This window comes from Cariama cristata, unplaced genomic scaffold (genome assembly GCF_000690535.1).
Source record: "Cariama cristata isolate BGI_N322 unplaced genomic scaffold, ASM69053v1 Scaffold20852, whole genome shotgun sequence".
Lineage (NCBI taxonomy): Eukaryota > Metazoa > Chordata > Aves > Cariamiformes > Cariamidae > Cariama > Cariama cristata.
The window spans coordinates 2,466-29,644 of NW_009605767.1; the positions used below are offsets into that span (position 1 = coordinate 2,466).

A 27,179-nucleotide genomic window follows, 5' to 3' on the forward strand; every position below is an offset into this window, starting at 1 on the left:
ACAGTACCACATTATTTTGCCTTGCCTCGGTCATCAAAAAAGTGTGGAAGTCAGCTGAAATTCCTTGCTCATGATTGTTCCAGTGAGCTCCCAGGAGAGGAATGGGGTCATACCTGGACCCTAAAAAAAACATGGATGGATACATTCAACTCTGAAACAGCACAATATAGGATACCTTGAAAAAAGTTGAAGAAGTTATTGCCAAAGCAAGTTCCCATCCATGCTTTGCTGCATACAAAGCAGGTATCTGGCCCAGGTAGATACCAATTTATCAAAACGCATGCGTCTTCCCTCTCTCACAGTGACAACAGGTCATTAAAGAAAAGAGTCGCCAGCTATCACACATTCACAGTGTTGTGCAGCACGGGAGTTGCTCATCCTTAAACGATGTAGTCTTTGTGGCTGCCAGTTCAGTTTCAAGCAACAAATCTTTCTTGTTGGTCCCAATGATATGTTATTTTCTCATTCTAATTTGTCTGTTTAAAATATTTAGGAGTGCTCATATGAAAGTGATGAATATGCTCGTAATTATGTCCATCTTTATAAGATCCAAACCTAAGAAAAATATTCAACAAGGCAAAACCATTACAAGATGATTTAACCCATGCAATTAAATCACACACTTACTACAGTATAATTAACACTTCTTCTGAATGTTCTAGAGAGTTTATTTCAGAAACAGGCCACAACCCTACTTACACATAAATCATACTCTATGTACGCTATCTCACTAGAGGTCTTTGAGTATAACGGAGACATTTAATTACACTGATTGGATTGATGCCATAGGCACTCTATAAATGGAACAACAGCTGACAAAGGTGAGCGGTGCATTTATCTAGTTAAATCCTATGCTCTTTAAGTTTTTTTCTACTGACTTCAGTTAACGCCCCATAGCAGCCAAATAGTCAACCCTATTGTTAATATTGCACATCTTAGTTCTGAAAATTATGGTAAAATTGTAATTTTTCATGCCATATTTAAATCCTGAAGTTTTGACCACTGACTATTACAGTAGATAGATTTGTAAAAGCAAAATGTAGTACTTATTCAAAATATCAGTGCTAAATAACATTTAAGAGCATTGCCATTGTATTTCAAAAGAACCATAGCTAATTGGGAAAAGTTAAACTTATTCTTAAAGGGTATAAATTTTCTGCTTACAGGCAGACATAAAAGAAATTAGGACAAGAAAAATACTCTGTGCTGAAATCAACAGAAAAATCTGAATGTGAATGCTAGCTTCAGACAAGTTTCATCATGTGGAAAAGACTGAGCAAACTCCTGGTTAGACAGGAAGCCAGTGACTGAGTGGTAAATAAAAAGTGAATAAGCTCAACTGTTAGGTGTATATAAGAAATTAATATATTATGTAGTATGCATGTTAGAAGTAGTAAATATGGCATTGCTGGAAACTGCGTCTCTGTGGCAACATCTATCTTAAACTTCACGACTCTTCCACTGATATTCACTGTAGAATAAATACCTTTCTCCGTATTTCTGTTCCTTATGCAATGCCAGTGGAAAAATGACAGCATTCTAGAGATAAATAACTTTTTATGTAAAAACCTAGCCCTTTTTTCTTCTTGACATATGTAACATACTGTCTCAGGCATTCTCCTTAATTTTTGCTCCAGTTATATAGTATGTTTTAAAATGCTTATGCAAAGAGTAATGTATATATTGTATTTTGTGTTCTAAGTAACAGTATATTAAGACCTCGATCCTCAAAAGTGCTGAGAAACATCGGAGGTCTCTCATCATCTGTAAAATGAGTCACCACACCACTTGGCAAATATCCCTATCAAACAATCTCAGAAATTCATCACCTGGGTGAAATAAGCATTACTTTCAATTTATGCTACGCCACAGCAGACCGATTTTCCGAAGGCACGTGCCAAGTCAGTAGAAAAAATGGAATTACAAAACAGAAGTTCTTGCCTCCTAATCTTCTGCTCAGTTTGGTACTGACCAGTGCCTCCCACTTTAAGAACAATTTTGTTTGTAGACTTCTCTTTTACTACATCACGTCACATACATCATCCCCTTAATTTCTTACATGATACACTCACCTGGGATTGAAATGGATGTCCTCAGGAACTTGGCTGGGATCAGTGACAATTCTGTCATTGTCAACATAGCTATCCAAGTGATCCGGAATCCTAAATTTGGCCATCTGGACTTCTGAATCACTTAAACCAGCATGAGATATGCGGGCATAGCCCAACCTATCAGATACAAGAAGAGTTAGTTTGAAGAAATAACTCAAGGCAATTTCACCACATTCTTAATTCATGTCTCTTTTCCAAGAGTTATTACTTAACCTATCAACATAAGTTTCAATTTCTGTGAATCTCATCTTCAGAAAACTTGAAGTGCTCTATAAACACGAGAATCATAACACAATGTCACAAGTAGAAAAACTGAGAAAACATAAGTGTTTGACAACAAAAATAGGTTCTACATCTAGAAACTTATTTTTAAAATTACAGTTTTAGACTATGTCTACTGGTATAAGCTCACCAACTTTTTTCACTGTAGAGACTTTGAAATTCAAGAAAGGAACTCAAGCATCAGTAGAACGTGTCATGAGAAAAATTAGATTGGAAATGGGCGTTTTGTTGGGTTTTTTTGTTGCTGGGTTGTTTTTTTTTTTCACTCACTACTGTTACTTAAGACAGTTGTCTATTTTACTGGTTTTACTCCTGTCAACACTGCAGAATTTGCACAGTTTATTCAGAACAAGCTGAATTCCATTCTGGTACATACATCACCAAGAGAATGATTTACAAGCAACTTGGTATTAAAAGAGAGAGAGAGTGCATAGGTCTCAGCAGAGGAAAGTGCTTCAATATGGGCTTACACAGTTAAAGTTTCCACTAAATCCAGCATAAAGCTTGGCTGGATTAGATCAGCATTTTGCTTCAACAAACCCTACAATCATAGTTCAAAATTTGTATCTTCTGTGTCACGTACAAATTAGAGCTTCTCCTTCACATTTTAGAATTAAGCTGCAAAGCCAGAGCTTTGGAAAAAAGTAGTTTTATGTTACCAAAGCAGATTAGATCTGAAGGCTTTTGACACAGAAGGATGAAACCTGTAATACTGTCCTTGTAAATTACATTCAGAAATACACCAATTCATCCCGAGATCGATGTTTCACATTACTTCATGATATATCTAACTGTCCATACATAATTGTTTAGGGATATAAGACTCTTCCACAATTACCTACAGAAGAGTGTAAAACTAATTGTCAAAGATATTTAAAACCAATGAATAAATGATCTACTTTTTAACTCACCTTATTACTCCACGATACATAATATAGCTACACCACCTGTCACGATCTGTACTGTCAATATCCTATGAGTGAAAGGGGGGGGAAAAAAAAAAAGTCAAACAAATAAGGCAAGCTTTCTTAATGGGTAGGCTTTAAATCAGTAACAGAACTAATGTGTAAACCTGCAGCAGAAAAATGTTTTCCTAAAACACTGTGATAAGGTAGAAAGGAAAAAAACCCACTGTTAGACACAAATCAGACAACTTTTTGACATCTCCTGACAGAAAATCAAACGGCAGAACTCAGTTTTAAAACAAATGAATCACAGAATTAGAGGGTGTAAGGGATGTCTGGAGGTCACCTACTCCCAACCTCCTGTTCAAAGTGTCTTCAGCCAGGTTGCTCAGGGCCTTATGCAGCCAACTTTTGAATATCTCCAAGGATGAAGATTTCACAACTTCTCTGGGCTCCTGTTCTAACACTTCAGAACTCTAACTGTGATAAATTTTTTTTTTCTTCTGTTATCTAACTGACATTTCCCTCGTGGCAACTGCTGTCCATTCCCTCTCGTTGTTTCACTGTGTAACTCTACCTTCTCTATAACACCATGACGTAGCTGAAGACTATGTTTGAAAATGAGCACGTATTTTCTTATATGTCAAAGTTACCAATTTGAAATACTAAGCTGAATATTTTAAATATATATGATCTCTAACTGCTAAAAGAAGCAGTATTTTTACATTACCTGGACATTTCCATTTTTTATTAATTCGGTATAATCTCTGGATCCAGGAGCTGAAGTGATGTATCCTAGAAATACAACTTGCTTAGAGCTAGTCTTCAATAGGTTTGAAACAGCTATGGCCTGGAGTTTTCTGTCGAAGTCTTCTCTGAAAGAAACGCAAAAGACTTTAACATATATACATTTTAGCTAGAATCTTTGCGCTATAACATAGTAAACTACAAATGAATCTGGTACCTTTTTTATTGCTCAGTATTAGAGAGTATGAAAGTTTACAGAAAGCTCACTGATTCAAAATGATCACTATGTTCGATAAAAGCCACATGGTTGTGGTAGACGTAGTTAGCGTTCTCTTTCTAACCATTATAGGAACAACTTTTTCTATTACTGTTTTGTTTTTAATACTGATCTCATCACTAAGAAATGTGAATGTAAGTGCTTTGGTTATGTGAGGCTTTGCCTCTGCCTGCACTTGAAATTTAATTGTGCTAGAACAACGTGGTGCATAACAAGGAGCTCGCATGCTAACAACACTTTTATGATGGACAGATCATGGTAAATATAGTCTTAAAGTCTGGGTCACATAATTTATGAAATACAACTTAAGAACTACATCATCCTACTAACACTACTTAACAACATTTGGCAAGTATTTGCATCTCTAACAAGATTTACACAACAATTCCAACATGACCAAAAGTGATAGCCTAAGTGGAGACTGGTAAAACACTGCATTGGATCCCACCCCTTGTCCTTAGATTTGTCATAACATGATGTAAAGGCAGTTCTCTTTCTATGATTCTTCATGTTAATAACTTTAAACACTTGTGTAAAGCTTGTCCTCTTCTATATTTTGGTAGACTGGGCTAAATACCATTGAGGCAGGGAGTTGATTTTGGAATCTGTAATCCCAAAAGACGACAAGAATTTAAATGCTGCTGTGCTTTCTAAATAGCAGTACTTCTGACTGAAGCAAATGCATTAGGGAGAAAGAGCACACAGACAGGAGACAAAAACCCCTAACCATTTAAATAGAAGCCTGACCTAGGTATATGTGAAGTTGCCTGCTCAGCTAGCTGCTCTTTCCAGAATTACACCTCTCCAGAAGATGCGTTCTTTTAAATGACACAGACATTGTTGTATCGCCACATTTTAAAAACAGTCATAAAAAAAATCCCTAGTTATCCAGTATCCTATAGATTATGTCATCCTAAGCAGCGGATGAAAAAAAACGTGTAAAATAAACAATTGTGTGTGCCATTTAATTACAAATTCATTTACCTCAAAACACAATCTAATTTGCACTTGTTTCCCATGTGTCTCCTCCTAATTTGTCCTTCATCTTTATCTCATCTGTCTTTGAGCAGGGGAAAGAAAGTACTGTTTTCTTCTGCTTTGACAAAGAGTTTCTCAGAGCAGCAAGTCTTATCATCTGTGTGAGGCATGGAATGAAATTCCTTTCTAGAGTTCAAATTGGGAGTGGTTTCTGACAACTATACGTGTTTAGTAAAAGGGAAACCTATAAACAATTTGCATGTTTGGAGCACAGCTTCTACACAGGGGAAGGAAATGGGGAAGATCAGTATGGGATGAGAATTCCTACTGCTTTCTGAGCAGTTTCTTTGTGTATTATATTCTGCACCCAATCCATAAATTTGCCTCTCCATGAATTATAACAAGTATAAAAAAGGTCCAAATCTTACTACATAACCACAAACATACTTGATATTGCAGCAAATACAACAGAAAATACAGCAACGTGGAGCATCACAAAACTATCCCTTATTAATATTTATTACATATAAGTAATCAAGATGTTGTTTTAAAGTAAAGAACTGAAATATATACCTTAATCTTTTCCATCACATATTTGAGTTATTGGTGTAATTCTTCCTTTCAGAATCCAGAGATCAGCTTTCATATTTCCAGTTTTATATAGTCAGAAGGGCACTGAATGGACACCTTTGTTGCTGTTTCAACACTGTCCTTTCTCGGAGGTTTCAGAATTGTTACTTTTTATTTTAATAAACATCAATTGTCCATTAACGCTATCTGTCTGTAAGTGTAACTATCTGCACTCATTGTGGAATATAATAAATCTATTCCACATGCAGAAAGTCAGAAGGATGCTATCCTGTGCTGAGATGTATCTCTAGCCCTATTACTTGTTGTGGTTTTGCACAACTATGTATCTCTAGTAACTCAGATATTAGGCTCATCTGAGTTTTGCGTGATACATTTGTCCCTTTTAAAAAATGCTTCAAAATTTTAAACCAGTAGCTATGTCATAGTATTTCCTCCAATGTGCCTTGTTAGAACCAGTATTATAGCAGCAGATTTTAAAGGGTACAAAAGAAATCCCAGAAGTTCACAAACTACAATTATGTTACACAACTTTACATGGCATATGTAACAATAAATAAAATACACACTCTTCATTTCCAAAGTGGGCAACAACAAAATCAACCAGTTTCCCTGTGAAGTTGACAGTCATTGCGATGGCAGGTGCAATCTCTCCCTCTGGAGACGGCAGGAGGTGATGGGTAGATTTTACAATTGGATACCTTGACAGCACCATAATCCTGCATGAGAAGAGGGAAACAGTTACATTTTGTAGTTCACAAGCATCACAAATGTGAACTAAGCAGATAAATGCGGGCAGAAGACTAATGGTCACTGAACTCAAATCATCAGACTAGAATACAAACCATCTCGAGTGGATTTTTCTGAATTTAGAAGGTTTTCCTCTAAATATTACTTAAGTACATGTCTAAAAATGTATTATCAAATTCAGTCCTACACTACAAAATACCATTCCGCATATATGAATTTTTACACCGAGCCTTTCAAAATCTGCATCCTCAGACAAAACTGAATTTATACTACCAGTAATTAAAATGTATTTTATTAGGAGTAGAGGCAGGTAGAAATAAATCTTTAAAGTGGGAGATTTCTCATTCTTTAAGCTTCTGTTTGGAATCAACCTTAAAACCATTTTGCATCCAGTTTTTCAAAACATTTAATGAAGAAAATTGCAGAGAATGACTTTTCTGCCCCATTCTGCATCACTTAAAAGACACAGGCTCTGGAAGAAGAAAGTTACTAAATTCCCCTCACATATGGCAAAAATTAAATAGCCGTTGCAACATCACTAGGAATTTCCATCTGCCACAGAGATCTGCATCTCCTGGGAAAAAAAAGCCACATCATAAGCCACTATTTTCCAGAAGGCAAAGATATTCAAAGATATGCGACTGGTACTTGGGCTAGCATTAAAGTAAAATCAGACACAAAAAATCCAGTCAAATAGACATGTGCCTTTCTATGCCCATTTCCCACTATACAGCCCAATCTGGATTTAATGAATTCAAAATCTCTAATAACTCCAGATGCAGTTACATTTTCCAACTGCTATCACATTTTTAAGTCTGAAATCTGAAGAAGTTCTCATAGCCCAAAATAAAATAATGAGAAAAGGGAATCAGATATAGTACTTAGAACGCCAAACTTCCAAATCTGTGCATTAAGGGGCAGGATGCCATTCTCTGCATCACCAAAGCCAAAGTAGCTTACAGGAGCAGGCACCAAAACCTGATTATTTTTAACAACAAGGAAACTTCATCTGCATTGCAGTTTAATGCTAAGGAATCAAAGTGTGTTCTTAAAGACAAGCTCCAACAATGGATTACAGTTATTATTATTCCAATTATTCTTTGCCCATGTTCTAGTGGAGTTAGTATTGGGTAGTGTATTTATATTTATTTACTGTCACTGTGCATGTAAAGATGACTCACCCCCACGTGTGATCTCTTGTGCTTGGACCAAAATCTGTGTAAAATCCTAGTCTTTCTCCTAGCCACATTGTTGGATCGTTGTTCCCAATGAATGGTTTAGAGGCATCGCTCTCTATAATAGTGATAAAATCTGCATCTAAAATGGGGAAGAAAAAAGAAAATATTTCCAAATGTGTAACTGTGACTTATGAATGTGATTTATAGATGACTATATAATGTCATTGTTTCCCTTTTGATTACGCAGGGATGGACACAAGCCCTTCAGGAGTCAATCAGGGCAAACCTTAACGCTGGTAACAAAGTCATGCCCAAACTTTTGGTCACTGTAGGCTACACAGCCTCTGATGGAGAGCGTTTGGTTGCCACAGCTCCTCCCTGGTGCACAACCAGACACACACGAGACTGCACAGTACAGCTGGCCAGCGCACACCTACTGCAGGCCATTTCAAAAGCATTAGACATAACGTGCACACACAGATTAACAGCACAGTAGTGAGTCTACTGCTTTCAACTTGATGAATGAGCACTACACAGCATATCTACACTTCCCTTCATCCACTAAATCCTATTCTGCTCCAAAGGGTCCTGTGCAAGAGGGAGCAGGCTGCTGCTGCCAAAACCATTAATGAGCCCACAGTAACCTAGCATCATCCCCCAGGCACAGTAACAGAAGGGCTCTCAGCTCTAGTGAAGTGTGGACCATCTGCAGCCGCCTCACTTTCTCAGAGCACTGTGGCCCCTCCTTGTTTACATGCTGAGGTGTGGTTTTGTCAGGGGAACATGACAGGTTCCCCTATATTTTAGCTGCAGGATACAGGAAGAGCTATGCGGTCCCTCAAGGAACCGGCAGCTAAGAAAGACCTGCCCATGCTTGAAGGAAGGTGGGAGTCTGCAAACGCGCCACAGGCTGGCTCAACCATCCAGGCTGAGCTTGAGCAGCAGGTCAGTATGGGTGCAGCAGCTCCCTTCTTGCTGGGATTATGCCCCCCTTGGACTGCCCTCCTGCTCTAGAAGGCAGATCAAGTCACCTCTTCATCCACAGCCTTTCTATAAGGAATTAAGACAGCTCTATCCAGCACCACTCTTGCCACATCAGATTTTTTGCCCTTGAAATGTCTTATTTAGCACAATGAAAGCAGTATTAGCAGGGAAAATGGTAGTTCAGAATACTTTTAAGTGAGTTCCCAGATTTTTGCTTCTACATCATTAATGTACTTGCCGGCCACAGAAACAATGACTGAAATGATTGAGAGGGGTTGATGTTGGTTCCCTTCAGGGCAGACAGGAGTCCCAGTCACAAAAGCCATTGCATGTTGCATCTTCACTATTCCAACAGAGAGAAGATGAGCCCAAGGAATTCACACCACCACACCTTTAAAGATAACCCCTATGCTGAAGAAGTTAGCCACTCTTTTCTCTGTGGCTGTCAAAATCAGCTATTCTTCTTTAGCAAACAAATCATTTAAGAATCTCCAGCTTAACTCTGAATGCATTAATGCATTTCCTGGAAATGTTACTGTGGTATCTTATATAACAATATACAAGTAACATAAAACTCCAGAATACTCTTTCCAGCAATCAGGAATTAAGATTTATTCATTTATATTTTGGAATTTCCTCCCTTTTTGACTTATCAATTGCTTCTTTTAGAAGTGATACTTCATTACCGCAAAGAAATGCTGAATGGACGTAACCAGGTAATCACTTTTTCTAATCTTCATGAATTTAAACTATAGGTACCAGAAATAAATGCATTCATTACAGTTCATAAATAAATATGCAAAGATTAAATAAATACCCAGACATGAGCTATGGAATCACATATGTACAAGAATGCCCCAAATTTCAATTCATCGAATGTCCGAGTTGTTTTCTCATACCACTAGACAGCCTACATAGCTCAGCCCTCTGAACTTTTGGTCATGGGACAATGCAGTGAGTGATGCACGAATCGGCCTGTTCCCTTTTGACTAACTCCTGGGCACCTCTGCCACAAAACCAAGGCTTGCACAGCAGGACCTGTGTCGATGCCTTCCCACTCTTCGCATCTGTCAAGCCTGAGCTACTCAGGGAAGCCCTATGGTGCATTCACACCATAGGAAAGAGAGGAGAACAACAAATACGGGAATGGCAGCATGGATGCTTCCTAAACTCCTGAGCTTTTTTAAATCTTCAAGCAGCAGCTTGCAGTCTTCCCTATCCATTGAGTATTGCAGAAAACAAGTAACACCTACAAGCACCACTGGTCAATTCCTTTCAATGCACCCTGCAGCAGCACTAATCTTTAGTCCAAATTCTTCATTTCCTATAACTAATTTTCCAACCAAAATACTGTCCATGAGCAACAGTAAAATAATGATAATTCAACCAAGCTACAGTCACTGTTTTTCTTTTATACATTGCTCTGGCTCAGTAATAGAAACAGACTTGTCTGTTTCTCCTCTGCACACCTTGTTTACAGCACATTAATTTCAGACCCTTTAGGAATTATGTAATGCTTCACATCTGAAAAAAAAAACACAGAGAAGATATAAAACATAAAATTTTATCTAAAAGGATATTTATCATTATTTCATTTATGCAAAGAATTTCTCTATAAACAAGTAAATCATCAGCAATATGAGAAAAAAATCCAAGTAATAAACAAAGTGTTTCATCCAACCAGAAACCTCTTTAAAAGACATTTAAAAAAATTATCACCTCTGCAAATGGATTTTTAACAGAAGTGACTGTATTGGAACAGCTCACAAATTCCGGAGAAAGCCACTAGACACAGGTTCCTGTGCTAATGCAAGAATGGACTCAGTTACCCAGCAGGTGTTATTGCTTTTGTCTCTTCAGATGAACCCTCTCAAATATAAATGAAGTGGAAAAAAACCCTTACCTGTCTGATTAAGCAAATTAGCTGATCCTTCCAAATTAGACCATCCTTCATTGTCATATGCAAATCTAAAAGGCCAGATCATAGCAGAGAAGTCTCTTTTTGGAACCTCAAAAAAATAAATGGAAAAAAATGTCAAGTACAATTTGACTTTTATGTATTATACCTCTGCAGTCAACAACATCAGATACATGGTGCCATAAAAGACATGCAGGGAGAGATGTTTTAACCAATACATTTTCCTAATAAAGCTATCAGGATTACAAAAGACTTTTGGTATTTTTGAGAAAAATCTGCTATTAACAAGAGGAGAAAAGCCATAATAGTTAAAACTAGTTTCTACAAGTAACTGTAAATAAATGAACATGAAAGAGACTATGATTTTTTTCATCTTTCTAAGAGGAACTACCCACTTTTTTCCCACATTATAAGGTACTACAAACCTGGATGAGTTCTAAAAAGAAAGCCAACTGCATATGTCTGTGTGCATGTGTGAACACGGACATGCATGTGCGCGTGTACACATATACACAATTTTTACTTATCTCTCATCACCTGTTCTGCATCTTTTCCTGCATTTGTCATCAGTGATTTCTCTAACAAAAATTTTATCAACAAGAATACATGTCAAAAGCAAGTTTCAAAGGACTGTTTCTGAACTGCCATCTAAAGAAAAAAAGTCTAATTCATAATTGCAACCAACTGCATAAAAAATTTAATTTTGTATTAGCAATCAATTAAATCATAGAATGGAAATGTGTTAATTTATACCTGATCAAAACAGCTTTAATTTTGAATTAAAATTACTAAATAGGCAAGCAACACATTCAGACAACTTGTAAGTAATCTAAATGCTAAACTTTGCAACTGTTCAGCATCTTAATTGTTACTATCATTGCAATACCTAATTTTTTGCCAGATAGAAAAGTGGAATCTTCCAATTTTTATCCAATTTCCATAACTGGTCTAAGTCTAATCAAAGTCAACCAACTTTTCAGAAAGGTTCAATTCAGAGTTATGCATATAAATATAGAAGGATAGAATTCCTTCAGCTGGAAGGAACCTCAGGAGGTTATCTGTTCAGACTTCCCTGATATAAGATCAGGCTGCTAACAGCATTTTCCAGGCAAGTCTTAAATACAATTCAAATAAACTCATTTATAAAAGTAACATTCAAATTGAACATATGAGGCAAGCATCTTTCAGTTTTTCAGAATATTTTTTTCCTTCATAGCAGCACTATAAACCTCCAAAACCCAGACATTTCCCATGTTCAACATGAATTTACAAAGTAAACTTTTTGCATCTTCATTTCTGCATTAGTTTTGCTGAATACTTGGATACTGGTACAACGACTTCTTCAGCACCAACCAACACACCTAAGATACCACACGTGCGTTTTACTGTACATTTGAAAGTTACCATTTTCACCAACAGAGTACTCACCCCTTGGCCCAACTTCTTCTGGTAAGTTTTATAACGTAGACCCAATCCCAGCAAACCAACACCAACAAACAGCCACAATACTTAAAACAGAAAAACACAGAAAATTTGTTTGTAAAGCAAGAGAATATGTTATTATTGCAGTTAAACAGAACTGGGAACACTGCCATTCTAAGGTGCGCTATTCATAGAATGGGAAATGTACACATTTAAATTTGCACATATGCCAGTGATAAACCATTCCAAAGTAGTGTACTTAAGAGTATCTATATGCGTGCAGAATATCTATATGTCTGCAGATACACTTACATTCTCCAAAACACAACAGACTGAGCAGATACAATATACCAAAATTCCTTGGAATATTTATGTAAAAATGATACCTACTGAAGAATTCATTCTGGGAGATAAGTAAGAGCATCATGTAAAGCTTTCAGTGTTTTCCTCTGTGTTCCAGGTATGCATTTGGAGTATACAATTTTTGCTTTGTATGAATACAATGTGTGGAAGAAAATTTATTTTACTTTGCAATCCTTTAGATGTCAGAAAGATGTGATCTCTGCCAGACCTCCAGAGCAGTCCTTTGTTTGACACATTCTTGGAAAGGCACTGTGGCTTCACAGAATGCAAATTCAGAGCTTTCCCATTGCTCCTGCAGCCTTCCAAATAACTGCAGTGGACACTTAAGAGCTCTCAGGGTTTGGCACATTGTAATTTGATGATCAAATTCCTCTGCAGTTATTTCATTTACACAGTGGCATACGCTATCTACAATGATTTCAGTAACTCCCTTAAAGATTTTGGAAACAGTCCTGAAAAGTGGTGAAGCACTATGATCTCCGCTTTCCAAATGAGGCAAAATGATGTAGGCAAATGATAAGTGATTTGATCCAAAGTCACAGAGGAAAAAAAGATGCCAGAATTTGAACCCTCAGCTCCTGACCTCTGTAGAGTTAGCAGGCCTTAATGCCTAGCAATTTTTTCCTTTACCAAACTTCACAATATTGACAGGCTTTTTCCTTAGAAAATATAAGCTAACAATAAAAACAAATTCAAAGCTCAAATGATTGCAGAGAAATACTTGAAAACATAATTTGGATGGATTCCAGAGGTTTAAAAGCCAAAAAGCATTCAAACATTTTAGTTTCTCTTCAAAACCTAAGCAAAAAGCAGACCTCATACATATCATCTGAAAAGCTGGGATCCCTAGGCATAAGTTCACACCAGGAGATGACAAAGGTTTCAAGGACAGGCCTGGTCTGTAGGTGCAGCAAGGTGTCAGGATTGTGTTGTGATGTCAGCTACAACAGGCTTTGCAGGACTGCCTTCTCACACAGGAGGGGTGTTACATTACACTGCAGCTCCTGGGCCAGCCATCCCCCTGCCAGCCAGCTCACACAGCCCTATAAAGGATCTCACACTGAACTGCTTCAAAATCAACATACCAAATGGGCTGAGAAATCATCTGTATCTTTTGTATACACATGCGTGGAATTAGGGCAATACCAACTACAAGTCTAGCTCTAAAACTAGCATAAAAAAAACATTTCTAAAACATCTGAGCAAAAAACTCCTCTGCATCACTCTTTTTCCTCAGACAGTATTCCTGGAGTCATGGAAGAAAAGAAGTAAAATTATACTTACGTAGTTTAATATAGTTTTTACTCTTTTTGAATAGTGGCTTTTGGTTGCTTTTCACTTCAAAGATAGAGCTAAGGTCTTTCTTGGGTCGTGCTAGAAAGTCTGCCCCAATACATAACATTACAAACCCTGTAAAAATATGTGTCATTAGTTTTTTCATAGAGCTTTAACATATCAAACATTGCTCATAAATGCACCATTTATAAACTCCCAGCTGTTGTGTTATATGCAACCTTACGACTCCAGCAACAAAGACTATTCAAAGCACAAACACAGATAAATACCATACCCAATGTAGTAATGCAGGCAATATGAGATTTATTGATAGAGAAGACCCTACTTATCATTGTCGCAGTATTCACCTCAACTATGCCTGCAGCACTTCAAAAATTTTTACATTTTATGTTGTTGTACTTGTTGAAAGAAGCATTGCTTCCAACAAAATGAGCTAGTGACATTAAACGTACCACTAATGATAAATATTTCCAAAATATTTCAAAATAGTAGTATTGCAATAAGAATTCAAAGCTAAAAGATTATTTAAAATGCCACTGAACATCTGTTTCACACAAAAATAATGAAGTGCAAAATTATATTGTTTAGGGGTTGTGGTGTTTTGTTGTTTTTTGTTTTTTTTTAAATAAGCTGCTGCTAAGATTTAACATGCCTGAAACAGCCTTATTAAGCCTGCTTTGTGCTGATGACTGAAGAGCACACCTAATAGTAAAAGTATCTAGCCAAAGACCCCCTCACATTATGAACTCTACTTTGGACTACAGTGAGCTCCAAAATACAGTTAACCTTTGGGTCTTTCAGGCTGAGCACAAGGTGGGCTACTGACACTACCGCAACTTGCTGTTCTTGCTCTTTCCTTGCAACCCAGGAGCCTAGGGATCATGGTATTATCAGATAACTTTGTGGGCCCCAGCATCAGGCCGCACTGGGTGCTAATCAAGCAACTCTCAGAACCTGTCTCATTATTCACTATGGAAACGCAGAGATATTTTAACTCTGCTGGTACTACTGGGTCCCAGGACTGCACGTTTTACCAAGTTTCTTCTGTTAGTGAAATATTTGTTTAAAGTCATGTTTTCCATTGCTCCATTCATGTTCCAATTAGGAGAACAATAAAACCAAAACTACTTTAATCCTTTGATCTGGGGCAAAGTAGCGAATCTTTCAGCAGACCTCCCCACCTTTGTGTGTCCTAACACCAACTTCCACAGAACCTCAAGCACACTTAGCCAGCACTCTCAAGTAAAGATTGATTTGCAGTACAGTTTCAGGGTATGTCATCAAAAAGGCTAGCACATGATAGATAAATTATGCTAAAATGCTTCCAGGCCCCTACTGATGGCTACAACCCTCAGCTCAATCCAGTGCTTTCAAAGTTTACTGGAATTAACCTGGACAAGACCAATTAAGTTACACCTACATATTATAAACCTTAAAACAACAGCTTGATGAAAAAATACATTGTTGATTGTAGATGTCGATTACCTTTGCAAATGAACTGCTCTGTCACCAAGATACAAGTAACATTTTTATATAGGAACTACAAAAGTAATTGCTCAGCAGTTTGTTCTAAAACAGTGTAAGCAGATTGCAGTAGGTTGGAAGGCCAGTTTAACATGGCAGCATCTTGTGCTCTTGTGCTTCACAGCCAACAGAAGCAGCTGTACTTTTTAAGAGTAGACAACTAAACACATCTATAGATGCATTTTAAAAGCTAGTAAGTGACTTCAGTGCACTAAGTGTTGCAACGCACTGTGATGGTGTCTTCTCTTTTTAATAGTAGTTCAGATTAATAGTACAAGCTCTTTTTCCATCCCTTACGAGCTAAAGGTTCCAATTACCTGCAAAGAAAACGTGGGAGCATAATGAATTGGATAAGAGCTCTGCTGGAGAAGGTCGACGTCCTTAATATCTTTGTGGCATAGTTAATTAATTACAGAAGTCATGTTTTATTTCAGAGTTATAGCTGAAGATGAAATAACCTTCACTCAGTATTTTTTTATTGCCTTTACATGCTACATTAGTTGTAGTGAAAGTTGGCAAACCAGGAAGCCAGGTCCAGTGCAATGAAGAAGGGGGCACACACAAAATCTTTCTCAAAGGGAGATTGATTCCAAGCCATTAAACTTGATGGAACACCAGGGATCAGACCCCTCAGCATTATGTTACATCAGAGTGAAGCAGCACGGAAGTTTTGAATATAATGATCTTACTTTCATTGTCACTTTTCCTGGTGCAGTTCCCTACCCAAGCTGCGGCAAGAGAAAGGCAGGATATTGGACAGGAGGAGAAAGCAAGAAATAGCGCTTGCACCTGAAAGAAACCAGAAGAAAACAAGCAGTTTGCCAGAAAGCCAAGTTGTAAGGGCAGAAGAGCAGCAGCAAACACACAATCTCATGGCATAATTTGCAAATCTTTGATAAGCAATGGGATGGCATCAAAGAGACAGAAACTGGATTCTCAGATGGAATATAAACCCATGTAGTGCCATCAGCTGAGATGGGTTCAGTTCACAGTTTTCATTTTACCAAAGAGGAAGTTAGGGCCATCTCTGTGTTACTGTCCAGTGATCACGCCAGGTGAATTAATCACATTGTGTATTTCAATGGAAGTGACAGAGATTTTATATAACAGCTTTTCTTTTGTCAAAGCATTCCTCAAGAAAGGATCTGACACTCCTCTACCACATGCTTTCTTCACATAACTTCAAAAAAACCCATTAAATTAACTGAGATAACTGTTTCTACAGACCCTCCAGGGTGCTTTCAGAACAAAGAAAACTGCAATAAACATAATAGAACTTTCCTCAAAACATAATAAACTGAAACCCTGCAGGTGATTGCTGTAATATACGGAACATATATGGAGAGTAAGAAACTGGAGTGACAGAAAGTGATTGCAAAGACATTTATGAAATCTAAAACCATTGGAGCAGTAAGTCAACTACAGCATTCACTAATCCTTTTCAAACAAAATACAGGACATTTAAAATGTGCTACACACTTAGCCCAAGACAATGTTTGGCATTGTTTAAATATAATTAGTGAAATATGCTATTGAAACACATTAATACCTATTAAAATAATTCTAGAGACAAAACTACAAAAGGTTGGTTTAATTTCCACCTCCCTACCTTCATCAAGGGATCATTTTGCTAAAATGTTTATATTTGCTCACCTCAGTTCTTCCTCATTGGCAAATACCTGACAATTTCTTTTCTTCCTCTCCTGTTTGCATGTTTCTGATGCTGCAGGCTTATCAACATTCCTCCAAACATGCTGGTGTGTCCACAAAGCATAGGGTAGAGCCACATAGAAATGAAGTTCAGGTCTCAAATGCAGACTAGCTAGATTACCAGCATGCTGCACTTTGCTCCTCAGAGCAGGGCTAAATAATGCACTGAATTATGTTACAGTCCCAGTAACACAGCCTTTGTAAACCCGAGTTTCCAGTAACTACATTGTTCCCTGAGGTACCATGCTGCTATCTTAGATAGCTAACATACAGGTGCATTCACACCCTGGATTGCAGCCATATTTTTAGGGTGATTGATTAACAGATCTCTTCCTCAGCGGTGTACTGAGTTATCAGACTTTTTTTTCACTTCGTCATTTTCCCTCAACTTAATTCCATTTTGTGTCCACATTTTAAACTATTTCATGTCTCACTAATTTTTTCGTAGAGACTCTTACCATAGTAAACCAAACAGCGGCTGAGCCCTTGGAAAGACTATTTATACACTAGATACATTCTAAACATCTGGTTGAGGCTAAAGCAAGCATATTTGTATTTGTTCACAGTCATAAATGTACCTAAAAGAAGATGGGAGCTTTCTCGAGCGTAAGTTCCTCCAGGTACAAATTTATAAGCTGTACACCACACACAGAAGAATAATTCAAGAACATAGGCAAACATGGCTGTACTCATAGCTTTCCCAGGATGCAAACAGCTAACAAAGTGTCCAGCCAGTTGAGGCCACACACACATAGTAAAGACAGCAAGAATGTTGCCTGCAACAGCAGCACTCCAGGTGTGTAAATAAAGGAGACCAGCCGAAGATGCCAAACCTGTGAAGGGATAGAAAAGGAATAGAGTTAAGTGACAATCAGGTATATTATCTGCTACGTTCTTTTTTGCATTCTGCCTAGGAAAAAAAGAGAGTCTGGGAAATACAACTGTGCTTTGCAGCCATGAGAACTGCATCACTAGAAGGACAGTTATTCCAAATAGCTGAAGACAGCCTCTTACTTTTCCCAATATCTCATTCTCTTAAAGATTTCCTATTCAGCTGAAAACAGTGCAGCAAAAAGACCGCAATGAAACATCACCAAGAGCCAAAACTGAACAGTTTTTCTTACATAGAGCTCTCCCAGCAAAACAGAGGGATGATGCAGCGTTGAAGAGATTCACAGGTCTGCCTGTTACAAACCTCCTTTAACTTAATGTAGAAAGAATCAAATACGTTAATGTGGAGAGAAAACATACTCTTTCCTGATCCTCTCTCCCTTTAGATAACCATACGATGGGCAAGAAAACAACTATTAATCTTTTACTAACTGCAAGATCCTTGATTTACCACAGTCTGACTGTGATGGGATTTGACCCCAGACATAACATTAACAACCACAGAAACTCTCTATAACAGGACAACTTCATTTTAAAACTTTATTGTAGGTAAGAAAATGTTTACTAACTTTCACATCATGATAGCAAATTTATAGCAACATTTTTAATATTTTACTGCTAGACATCAAGGTTCTGAGCATTTTAGAGTACAATGCTTGAATCAGCTAAAGAACCATTCTGTACTTGTTTTAAATTAGCAATGTCTGTACATCAAAAATCAAATACTCATACTCGTGTTACAATCTGCACACAGATTTCTTAAAACTAACACCTGCATCAAAAGGTAAATCATTTGCACAGCTGACGGTTTAAGCATTGCCAACTCTTGTGCCTTATGGTGACTTCTCTGATATTTGGTATTTTATTTTGGTTCCTGATTAGGAGAAACTCGGTTTACATTAAATTGCTTGTCTTCAACGTTGTGGAAAATGACTTGAAAGTGTTGGCTCTTAAGTGCTCCAAAAAAGAAGCTGAATAAGAAAAAAGCAAAACATAACTCATCATTTCCTTTGGTCTCTGTATTTTGATATGTCCCAATTTATTATTAACATTTGTGGGAAGTACTGCTTTGTCTTCTTGATATAAACATCTACAAACAATTAGCTAAGGCCAAAAAAGAAGCAGATGTATGCTGTTTAAAAAAACAGCATTTATATCACTAAATTTCACTCAGATAGGCCTACAAATTAAACTAAGCTGCATCCATCCATCCATGCTGAGAAGGTATGGAAAACACACCTCTGCACAGTTCAAGAGCAGAATTACTTCCATATCCTCCTACTTGCTCCAAGCATAGCTTGCTCCACAGCATAGCTATACCATCCTCCTGAAAATGGATGTCCAGATCCAGCACTTGAATTCCTCTTCCCACCACCCAAGACCGACCGTATGCAGTCTGATTCACAAATATATTGCTCCAGCAGAACTGCTTTGATGTTCACACTCTTTTACTAGCTGGAGATCTTGGCAACTAAGGAGACAGGAGGCAAGCTTGCCTCCAGGTGAACTGCTCATTAAATTACAAGTTATTGTGCCTCCTGCAGAATTGAGAGGCTTGTGTCATCTCAACCCCATAACCCCAGATGTAGCCTTACACAATGCAGACAGTGAGAACTGAGATGCTAGTCATGGGAAAAGAACCTCAACAGAGGCTTCTGAAGAGAACAACGCTGCTGCTCTCCAATGGCCTGGAGATTTGGCCTGTAACCCTTAGTCAACTGGTCAGACGTGTATACTACACTTAGTGACAGAGAAAAAGACACTTGATTAGTAATTGACTTTTCTGAGATGTGATGTAGGGTCAGAGGGCTTGAGTAAAGGGAATAAGGTAATAGAAGCAAAAATTCTGCTCAGGATTTGCACGTACCTACAACAAACCAGGCAAAACTGGTGACAGAAGACCAGCTCCAAAATGAAAGCATCAGTCCATGAGCCAGGCCCAACAAAACAGTACCTCTAATACAACAATAAGAAAAAAGAAATCGTACATTAATATAATTTTATAAAAACCTGGTGTTGAAAAAGAAACTTGTAGACATACAAAGATGCTTGGTAATATTTTATAATACTTTTACTTTAAACAGAGCTCAATTTGAGCAGAAAATATCTTTGTCTCACACCCTGCTGCATTTTCTCCCCTTTACTGGATGTAAAAAAATATCTGGTTGAAAATAATGGCAGTTTATCATGATGTGTAAGTGAGCTATGTTCAGCAGCAGAAGCACTCCACTGAAATACTGGGTACAAAAGGCACAAAGAACTCAGAGAAAATGAGAGACAGGAATCTACCCCAAACAGAAGTATTTTCTTCATGTCAAATAGGGGATCCTACAGCATCTAACATTGCTAGTCTTGGGTAGCTCTTGTGTATCCTAATTCCAAATTATTAACTACCTCACCTGCCACTACGCATAGTTGACTCAGAATAACTAATCTGGTCGCTTTCTGGATTTTGCAATCCAGGTGAGTAATATACAACATTAAGACTAAATTCTTACTATCCGAAACTTCTACAGCAGTATATCTTTTAATATTGCACACAGTTTGGTTTTTTTTTTTATCTGCATGCATCTCTGACATACACCACTTCCTACCATCTCCTCCCTGAATTCAATTGCTAGATTCATTTACTGCATATTATAGATGCATTTCATTAATAAGTCCTTGAACCTCAGTCCTAATTTAAGAATGTTTTGCAACGTGGCAAATCAAGTTTTTAATTGCTGAAATAAAATTCATTCTGTATTAGAAAATTTTAAGATTTATTGGTATAGACACAATGCTCAGAGGAATCTGAAAGCAAGAATGAATCCACAAGTCCTCTGTGTGAAGTACCTTGTACCCACTTTATTCTACATAAGTTCTTATACCATCGTCTGGTTGAGTTTTAATTTGTCACCCACTACAGCACTGGCTTTTGATCACTTATTTGTTTAAATAATAATAATAAAACCCCACTTACCCATACGGATTGGGATCTGGACCTGTATGTGGATGACCACTTACAGCCCATCTAGAAATTAATGAGACTTCCCCAAATATCCACAGGGTGAGGAACATGAGGCTGCCAAAAGCAATCCCTGACAAAAACCAATGAGGGTGGGAAACAGTCTCTCTAACTGCATTACCAGTTTTGTTTGCTTCTTGTTTCTTCTTGTCTCCACCTAGAATAAGAATAGAAATATAGCTGAGCAAACTGTCAAATCCTATTAGAAAGTGTTCCTGAGAAAAACAAATAGCCAAGCTGCCAAAATTACCAAAATAAATTACTGGCTTAGACACAAAAGCTAACTAATCTGATCATTTGTGGAAATTGGTAAGACATAAAAATCTCTAATAACATTCCTAGGTCTGTCAGGAAAAGCTTCTCACCTTAAGTGTACAAAAATGGCAACCTACTCATATGATTATTCTTCATAAAACTGGAATTTAAATAATTCCATTGCCTTTGAAAATCAGCAGAAAAGTTATTAGAATTTGTTCAGAGGATTCTGTTCTCTGAAACTCTAAACTCTGATAAGAACAAAACCCGACACTTCCAAAGAAGCCAGAAATAAACTCCCTTCCTTCTCTTCTCCTTTTTCCATGCACTTTATATCCTCTCTCATCTAAGGAGAAAGCAGTGCCGTTAATTGCATAGACATATTGCTTTGTCACCTAGGAAGAAGAGAGATTCCCCTCCTAATCTCCTGCAGTAGATTCCCTTTCTAAATTATGATTAAAGCTCAGGCTTAATTTACATCTACAAACAATACACATGATGCCAATTTATACCCACTTACACATAGATAAGGTCTTATCTTTCAATTAATTCATTCAGGTTATACTGAGAAGGAAGGAACTTCTGAGGATTTAACATGAGCTGCCTTAACTAACCCACCCAACCTTGCTGTCTTCCTTGGCAATACTGCCTTCACAGTTTTCAAGTGTGCTTAGCCTACGCCAGCGGCCACTGCTGCATACTCTGGCCAGATGCTCCAAGAACTCAGGCAAATTTTGACCAGGACAACTTGTCCACTCTTCCAATTCTGTTTATTTTGCCACATCAGCTGTTCCCCAGCTTTGTCCTGTCTCCCCTTCTGTGTCAAAGGATATGCACTGACAGAGAAACTCAAAGAGCAGACTGAATTAAGAAAATCTCCAAAATACCACAGGTGTTTCATGTTGGAATGAGGATAACCCATTCTGGTTTTATTAGTCTAGGATATGCCTTTCTTGGTGTTACTCTCACATTATTGATACTGCAATTAGTTGGCAGTTCCAACACCAACTTACTACAGCTTGTATGAACTGTGATACCGACTCTGCCATGTTATGGGTAGATGGAAGTACCCCATGGGTTCTAAAGTCTGCAATGCTCATGCACCAGGTCTGTACTGGGGAAAAAAACAAAGAATCAAAACCCAGTGACACATAGATAGGTAGGTATACCTTAAAATGTTTTCATAACTGCCATCTTTGTTGTAATATGCTTACCTGAATAAATTCGCTCCACTGCTGCTATAAAACCAATTGTCATTACGACAGTATTGGCAGCTTGTGAGCTCCAGACTGGGTTTAGTGATGTATACCAGATGCGAAGAACAAGGAGCATTATCTTGCCTAGCATGAAGCCCCATATCCTGATGAACCTACAAGAATCAGTTTTTGAAACAGTGATGCATTTGAGAAAAAAAAAAACCTTAACTTTTCAGAAAAAAAAACAAACACCTTTTAATATAAAGAAATGTCAGTTACAATCCCATCAGTATAAGAAAATACCTTTGTAAACTGTTTCCTGACCACCATGTAACTGTTTGAACCAGCAATGAGGAGGAAACACCTGCAGCCAAGACGCATAGTCTAATTGAAGCATTTGGTGCCTGGTATGATGCTAAGCTTCCTACAAACAAACACACACATACAGAGGTTGCTTTAATGGGCAATAGAGATCAGGTAACAAGGGTTGCCTTTGCATTAGTTCAATATTGTCTGTAATTTGGATGGCTACACCACTCATCTCAAAACACAGGACAATATACATTTTTAAACAAACCAAAGAAATGTAGGTATGGATAGAAACTGGGTATATATGACATCATAGCAGTTACCATGCTCAGGAAAAAGACAGAACATGAAGCAATTATCCAAGACTGCAGTGACTGCCTTAATTTAAGTACTTATAGTCACTGATTCCATAAATAGGATATATAGATAAAATACCTAAGCATACAGATATTCCTGAACAGCGCACTTACATAACTCAAAAGCCGTGAACTTTATGTGTGGTGACTGCTCCTTTCTAAAAAGGATATGGCTTTTGCCACAGGGCACGTACATAACTCAAAAGCCATAAAAGTAAGTGCCCTGTGGCAAAACCTATATCCTTTTTAGAAAGGAGCAGTCACCACACTTTGCACAAGGATTAGTAGGCAATTGTCTTAGCGGGTGTGAACAAGGCTTTCTCTGGCCCAGTATCTGGTCTCCAAGTGGTCATTAGCAGCAGCCTGTGTCATCTTGTTACTGGAAACACTTCCCCAGTCTCTGAAAGAGGCTGTGCACACACATCTCCACCTTTTCTCAGGGCACAGTGACCTCACCTTTATCAGCAGTTTTAAACTCTGCTAGCAGGTTTCAAATTCAAGTGACTATGGGTCACACACATTCTCGTAACTTCAGTCAGTGTGGTAAATTCTGGCCCAGGACCAGTGACAAACAGCAGGAGAAGCAACATTGTTGTGCTACGAGCCATTTGCTAAGTGGGTATGAGTCAAACTTGAAGAAATGTTAAGCAAGGAAGGCGAGAAACAGAGCTGGTTCTGACAATGCACCCTAGGAATCCTCCAATTGTCTATTTGTTCGTTCTGCTCAGAGTAAAAGATGCAAAGCTTAGAGCAAAGATGGTAAAATGAAATCAACGTGTAGTGAAGATGTACTTTTATGGACTTTAGCAGAGGTTGCATGTGCAATGCACACAGATTTCTGTTGCTAAACTGTGCAGAAATTCACAACTCTGCCTCTTCAAATCTTTCATCACTTGTGCCAGCCAGATTAAAGCTGGCGTGGGTTTCCCCACTGACAGCAGACACACCTTTTGTTGCTAAGCAGGTACACCCAAAATGTAAATATATCTATCCAAACATGCGAATTTACTGTGTCTTGTCTGAAGACACAGATTTTAATAGACACTACCACAGGCGTAGTTCATTGTTGGTTTTTTTGGGGGTTGTTTTGTTTTGAATAGAACACAAAATCAAGTAGTATGAAAAGACAGAGAAATTAAAACAAAAGTTTCAGAGAAAAGAAAGCTTCCTGAAAAGGCAAAAAGAAAGATGATGATGAATAAGGGAAGAGCCTTTTCCATCAAAACCAAAAAATGCCAATCCCCTAAATATTCTAGTTTTACCTAAGCATGAAGAATTTCCAGATTTTTTGATTGTGAAATTGAAGACTGAGTATTTCCAGTGGAATGGGGTGAGGCATGCATGGGGTAGATTGTTCTGCCTGATTTTGTTTGACAAGCCCCAGAGGAAGGTCACAGCCTTTCTGAGAAGGGAAAAAGATCAAAAAGAGAAAGAAGGAAGAAGTGTCTAGGTATGAAGAAGGAAAGCAAGCAGGAAGAACTGAGGAACAAGAGAAACAGCAGCACAGTATGATAGAACAGAAATAATTTAAAAGACAGAATGAAGTGATGAGAACCAAGTGAAAAGATATATATGGAAAGTCCTAAAGCCCAGTGCTGCTTGTGCAAGGACATCTGGATAACTTGAGAACCTGCAGTAGGGAGGCAGGTAAAGAGTGAGGGTTACCATTGGCTGCTAAACTCCTTGCTGGAGACAAAGAGGGTGAGGAACCTGCTCTTACATCTTCCCCAAATGCTAATGCTCACTGTAGGGCAACAGGTAAGGAGAATACAAAGTACAGTAGAGCTGGGAGAGAATACAGTGTAGACTTGCCAAGGGATGGACAATAGTAAGAGTGTTTGGGAGATGGAAACAGCTGGGGGAGATGGTCGCTGAGGGAGCAGTTCCTGTTCAGCCAGGAACAAAGGAGGCTGTATCTGCGCAATGCTCAGGTCAGCCCAGGCTGAGGATGCATACAGTTTCAGTCTCCCCATGCTCCAAGTCCTTCTGTGACCACCTCCATCAACACATCCTTTCCCCAGATTACTACTGAAGGTACTAGCTTTTTGTTTGCAGTTAGTATCTTCAGGAGTTTGTGTTGCAGGTGAAGCAAACAGGCATAAACCTACAGACTTTACACACCATTATAGGCCTGTCACTGTTCTTTACTTAGCAGAACAAAAAATTACACACACTTAAGTGATTTCCGTCTCTTTTGGTAAAGTGAACTCACGAACACAGCAAGATGATCTGAAGGACTAATCTTGAATAAGCATGGCAAATTTTGTGTTACTGTGATATCTGAGGGAAGGCAGGGTACAATTTTAAATGCTTACACTCATCACTAGTTTCTAAATTAGCAGATCTTGTAGAAAGCAATACACTGAGCACTGCTGCAGGAAGATGCTCACTGAAAAGCTTATTTAAAAAAAAGTATTAGGATGTTATGATGGAAAGAGTAAAAAAAGAAAAGAACATGGTAAAACTGTTCATCTAAACTGATGACATCAACAAATTGTGTTCAGTTCTAGTATCTTTCTAGAGATAAAGAACAAAAATTATTTTTTCAAAAAAAAAATTATACAGGGACAGTAAATAAGATGATCCTGTTCTGTCTTCTAACAGTAAAAGAGAAAAATTACATGGAAAGTGATTCTCTGATTATCATCTTATATTGATAAATGAGGAGCCAGGAACTGCTGCTTCTGAAAGACATCACTTAGCAGTAGCATTTTCCCTCTATGCAGGATGGAGACCTCTGTCTCCTCTGAGTTCTTCCCCAGGTATTGCAAACACATTAGCAATAACTTGCTTCTGAATGTGTCTATAGCTGCCAAACCTTCTCCCAAGAAACTTTCAGAAAATCTACAAAAGCTAAGACTTGCACCAGGCACCAAACAGAGAATCCCAGCAAGTCTTGGTTTATGGAGGAGCGTGTGGGATGGGTAGTGAGGCAGCTTTATCTTGAATTTAAGATCAAACTTTCTGCCTGTGCAACTGACAGTATGAGAGCCATCTCACATTTAGCACGAGCTTATAAACTCATTAATATGCTACAGGTATATAAATGGATTTAATTAAAAAAAAAATTCTTAAAAGAAAAAACTACCTCAGAAACTAAGTCTATCAAAAAGAACATTTCACTCACAGCAGATTACTTTTATAATAGTCCCAAGCTGTTCTGTAACATCTCGTCCCTACCCACTGTCACAGACACAGAACTGCTATACAAAAAACACTTGCTCTGCCGATCTCTCTGCAATACTGAAAACATTCTTCCTATTGGGCATGACTCATACTAATTTAGAAGCTTCTAGAGATAAAAGTGAAATGAGATTTGTCTTTAACTTTGCAGTACTGGTCTAAAAACCAACACAATGGATGTAAAAAATATTCCTCTGACCATATCTAAAAGCTTGAGTGAAAAAGAAAAGCATGAGTTTGGGAGAGCAAGAACTTCTTATTCCTGTCTCTTTTCAGAATCATCTGAATTTTGAGGCAATTTGGAATGTTTATTTTTATGCCTTGATACCTAGACGGAATCTATAACTCACTAGGGTGCATGCTTACCAACCATAGTCAGTCTCAGAAGGGCTAGGACGTACTGATTGTTAGCCAACCTCCAAAAAGGGCCAATTATCAAGAATATTGGAGAAAAGAAGGCAACAGCAAAAACTTCTAGACCCGTGAGTGCCAGTGTCTGAAGGGGGAAGTAATAGATCATCGGTGGCAGTGCATGGTAAAGAGACCAAGAAATGTAGCCTAAAAAAAAAAAGAAAAAAAAAAATCATGTATTTTCAACAGCATGGTTTCCTGGAGATTACTTAAAAGTATACCATTTTATACTTCCAAATGTAGAATATCAAATGTATTTGAAAGTAGTTCAAGTAACAATAGCCACTTTATGTGAAGAAATATTTGCTATTTCAAGTTAAGTAAACACATTTTCCCAGGAAATAGAACAATGAGGAGAAAACAGCTTTTCCCTCCCTCAGACAGCAGTTCCTACTTTGATCTTCAGTGAAGGAGCACTCAATCTAGGAACGGGTTAGTGTTCAGAGGGAACAACGCTAGCTAAATTAGTAGTGCACCCACAGTCTCAGGGCTCCTCAAAGACAGACCCGTGTCTAAACGAAGTATTGTAGTAAATGGG

General features: G+C 37.9%; 1 protein-coding gene across 1 annotated transcript; it reads right to left on the reverse strand.

Moving 5' to 3' along the window:
* Positions 1–467: 467 nt before the first annotated feature.
* CWH43 (cell wall biogenesis 43 C-terminal homolog (S. cerevisiae)) lies at positions 468–26,786 on the reverse strand. The gene is made up of 15 exons (XM_009696120.1): positions 26,597–26,786; positions 22,686–22,806; positions 22,401–22,555; positions 20,887–21,088; positions 19,792–19,880; positions 17,612–17,866; positions 13,788–13,913; positions 12,147–12,226; positions 10,698–10,809; positions 7,820–7,949; positions 6,458–6,607; positions 4,029–4,173; positions 3,305–3,366; positions 2,073–2,228; positions 468–555 (listed from the first exon to the last, which is right to left on the reverse strand). The coding sequence occupies exons 1-15, from the start codon at positions 26,748–26,750 to the stop codon at positions 468–470; spliced, it is 2,025 nt and encodes a 674-aa protein (XP_009694422.1). The 5' UTR covers positions 26,751–26,786.
* Between the last annotated feature and the right edge of the window lie 393 nt (positions 26,787–27,179).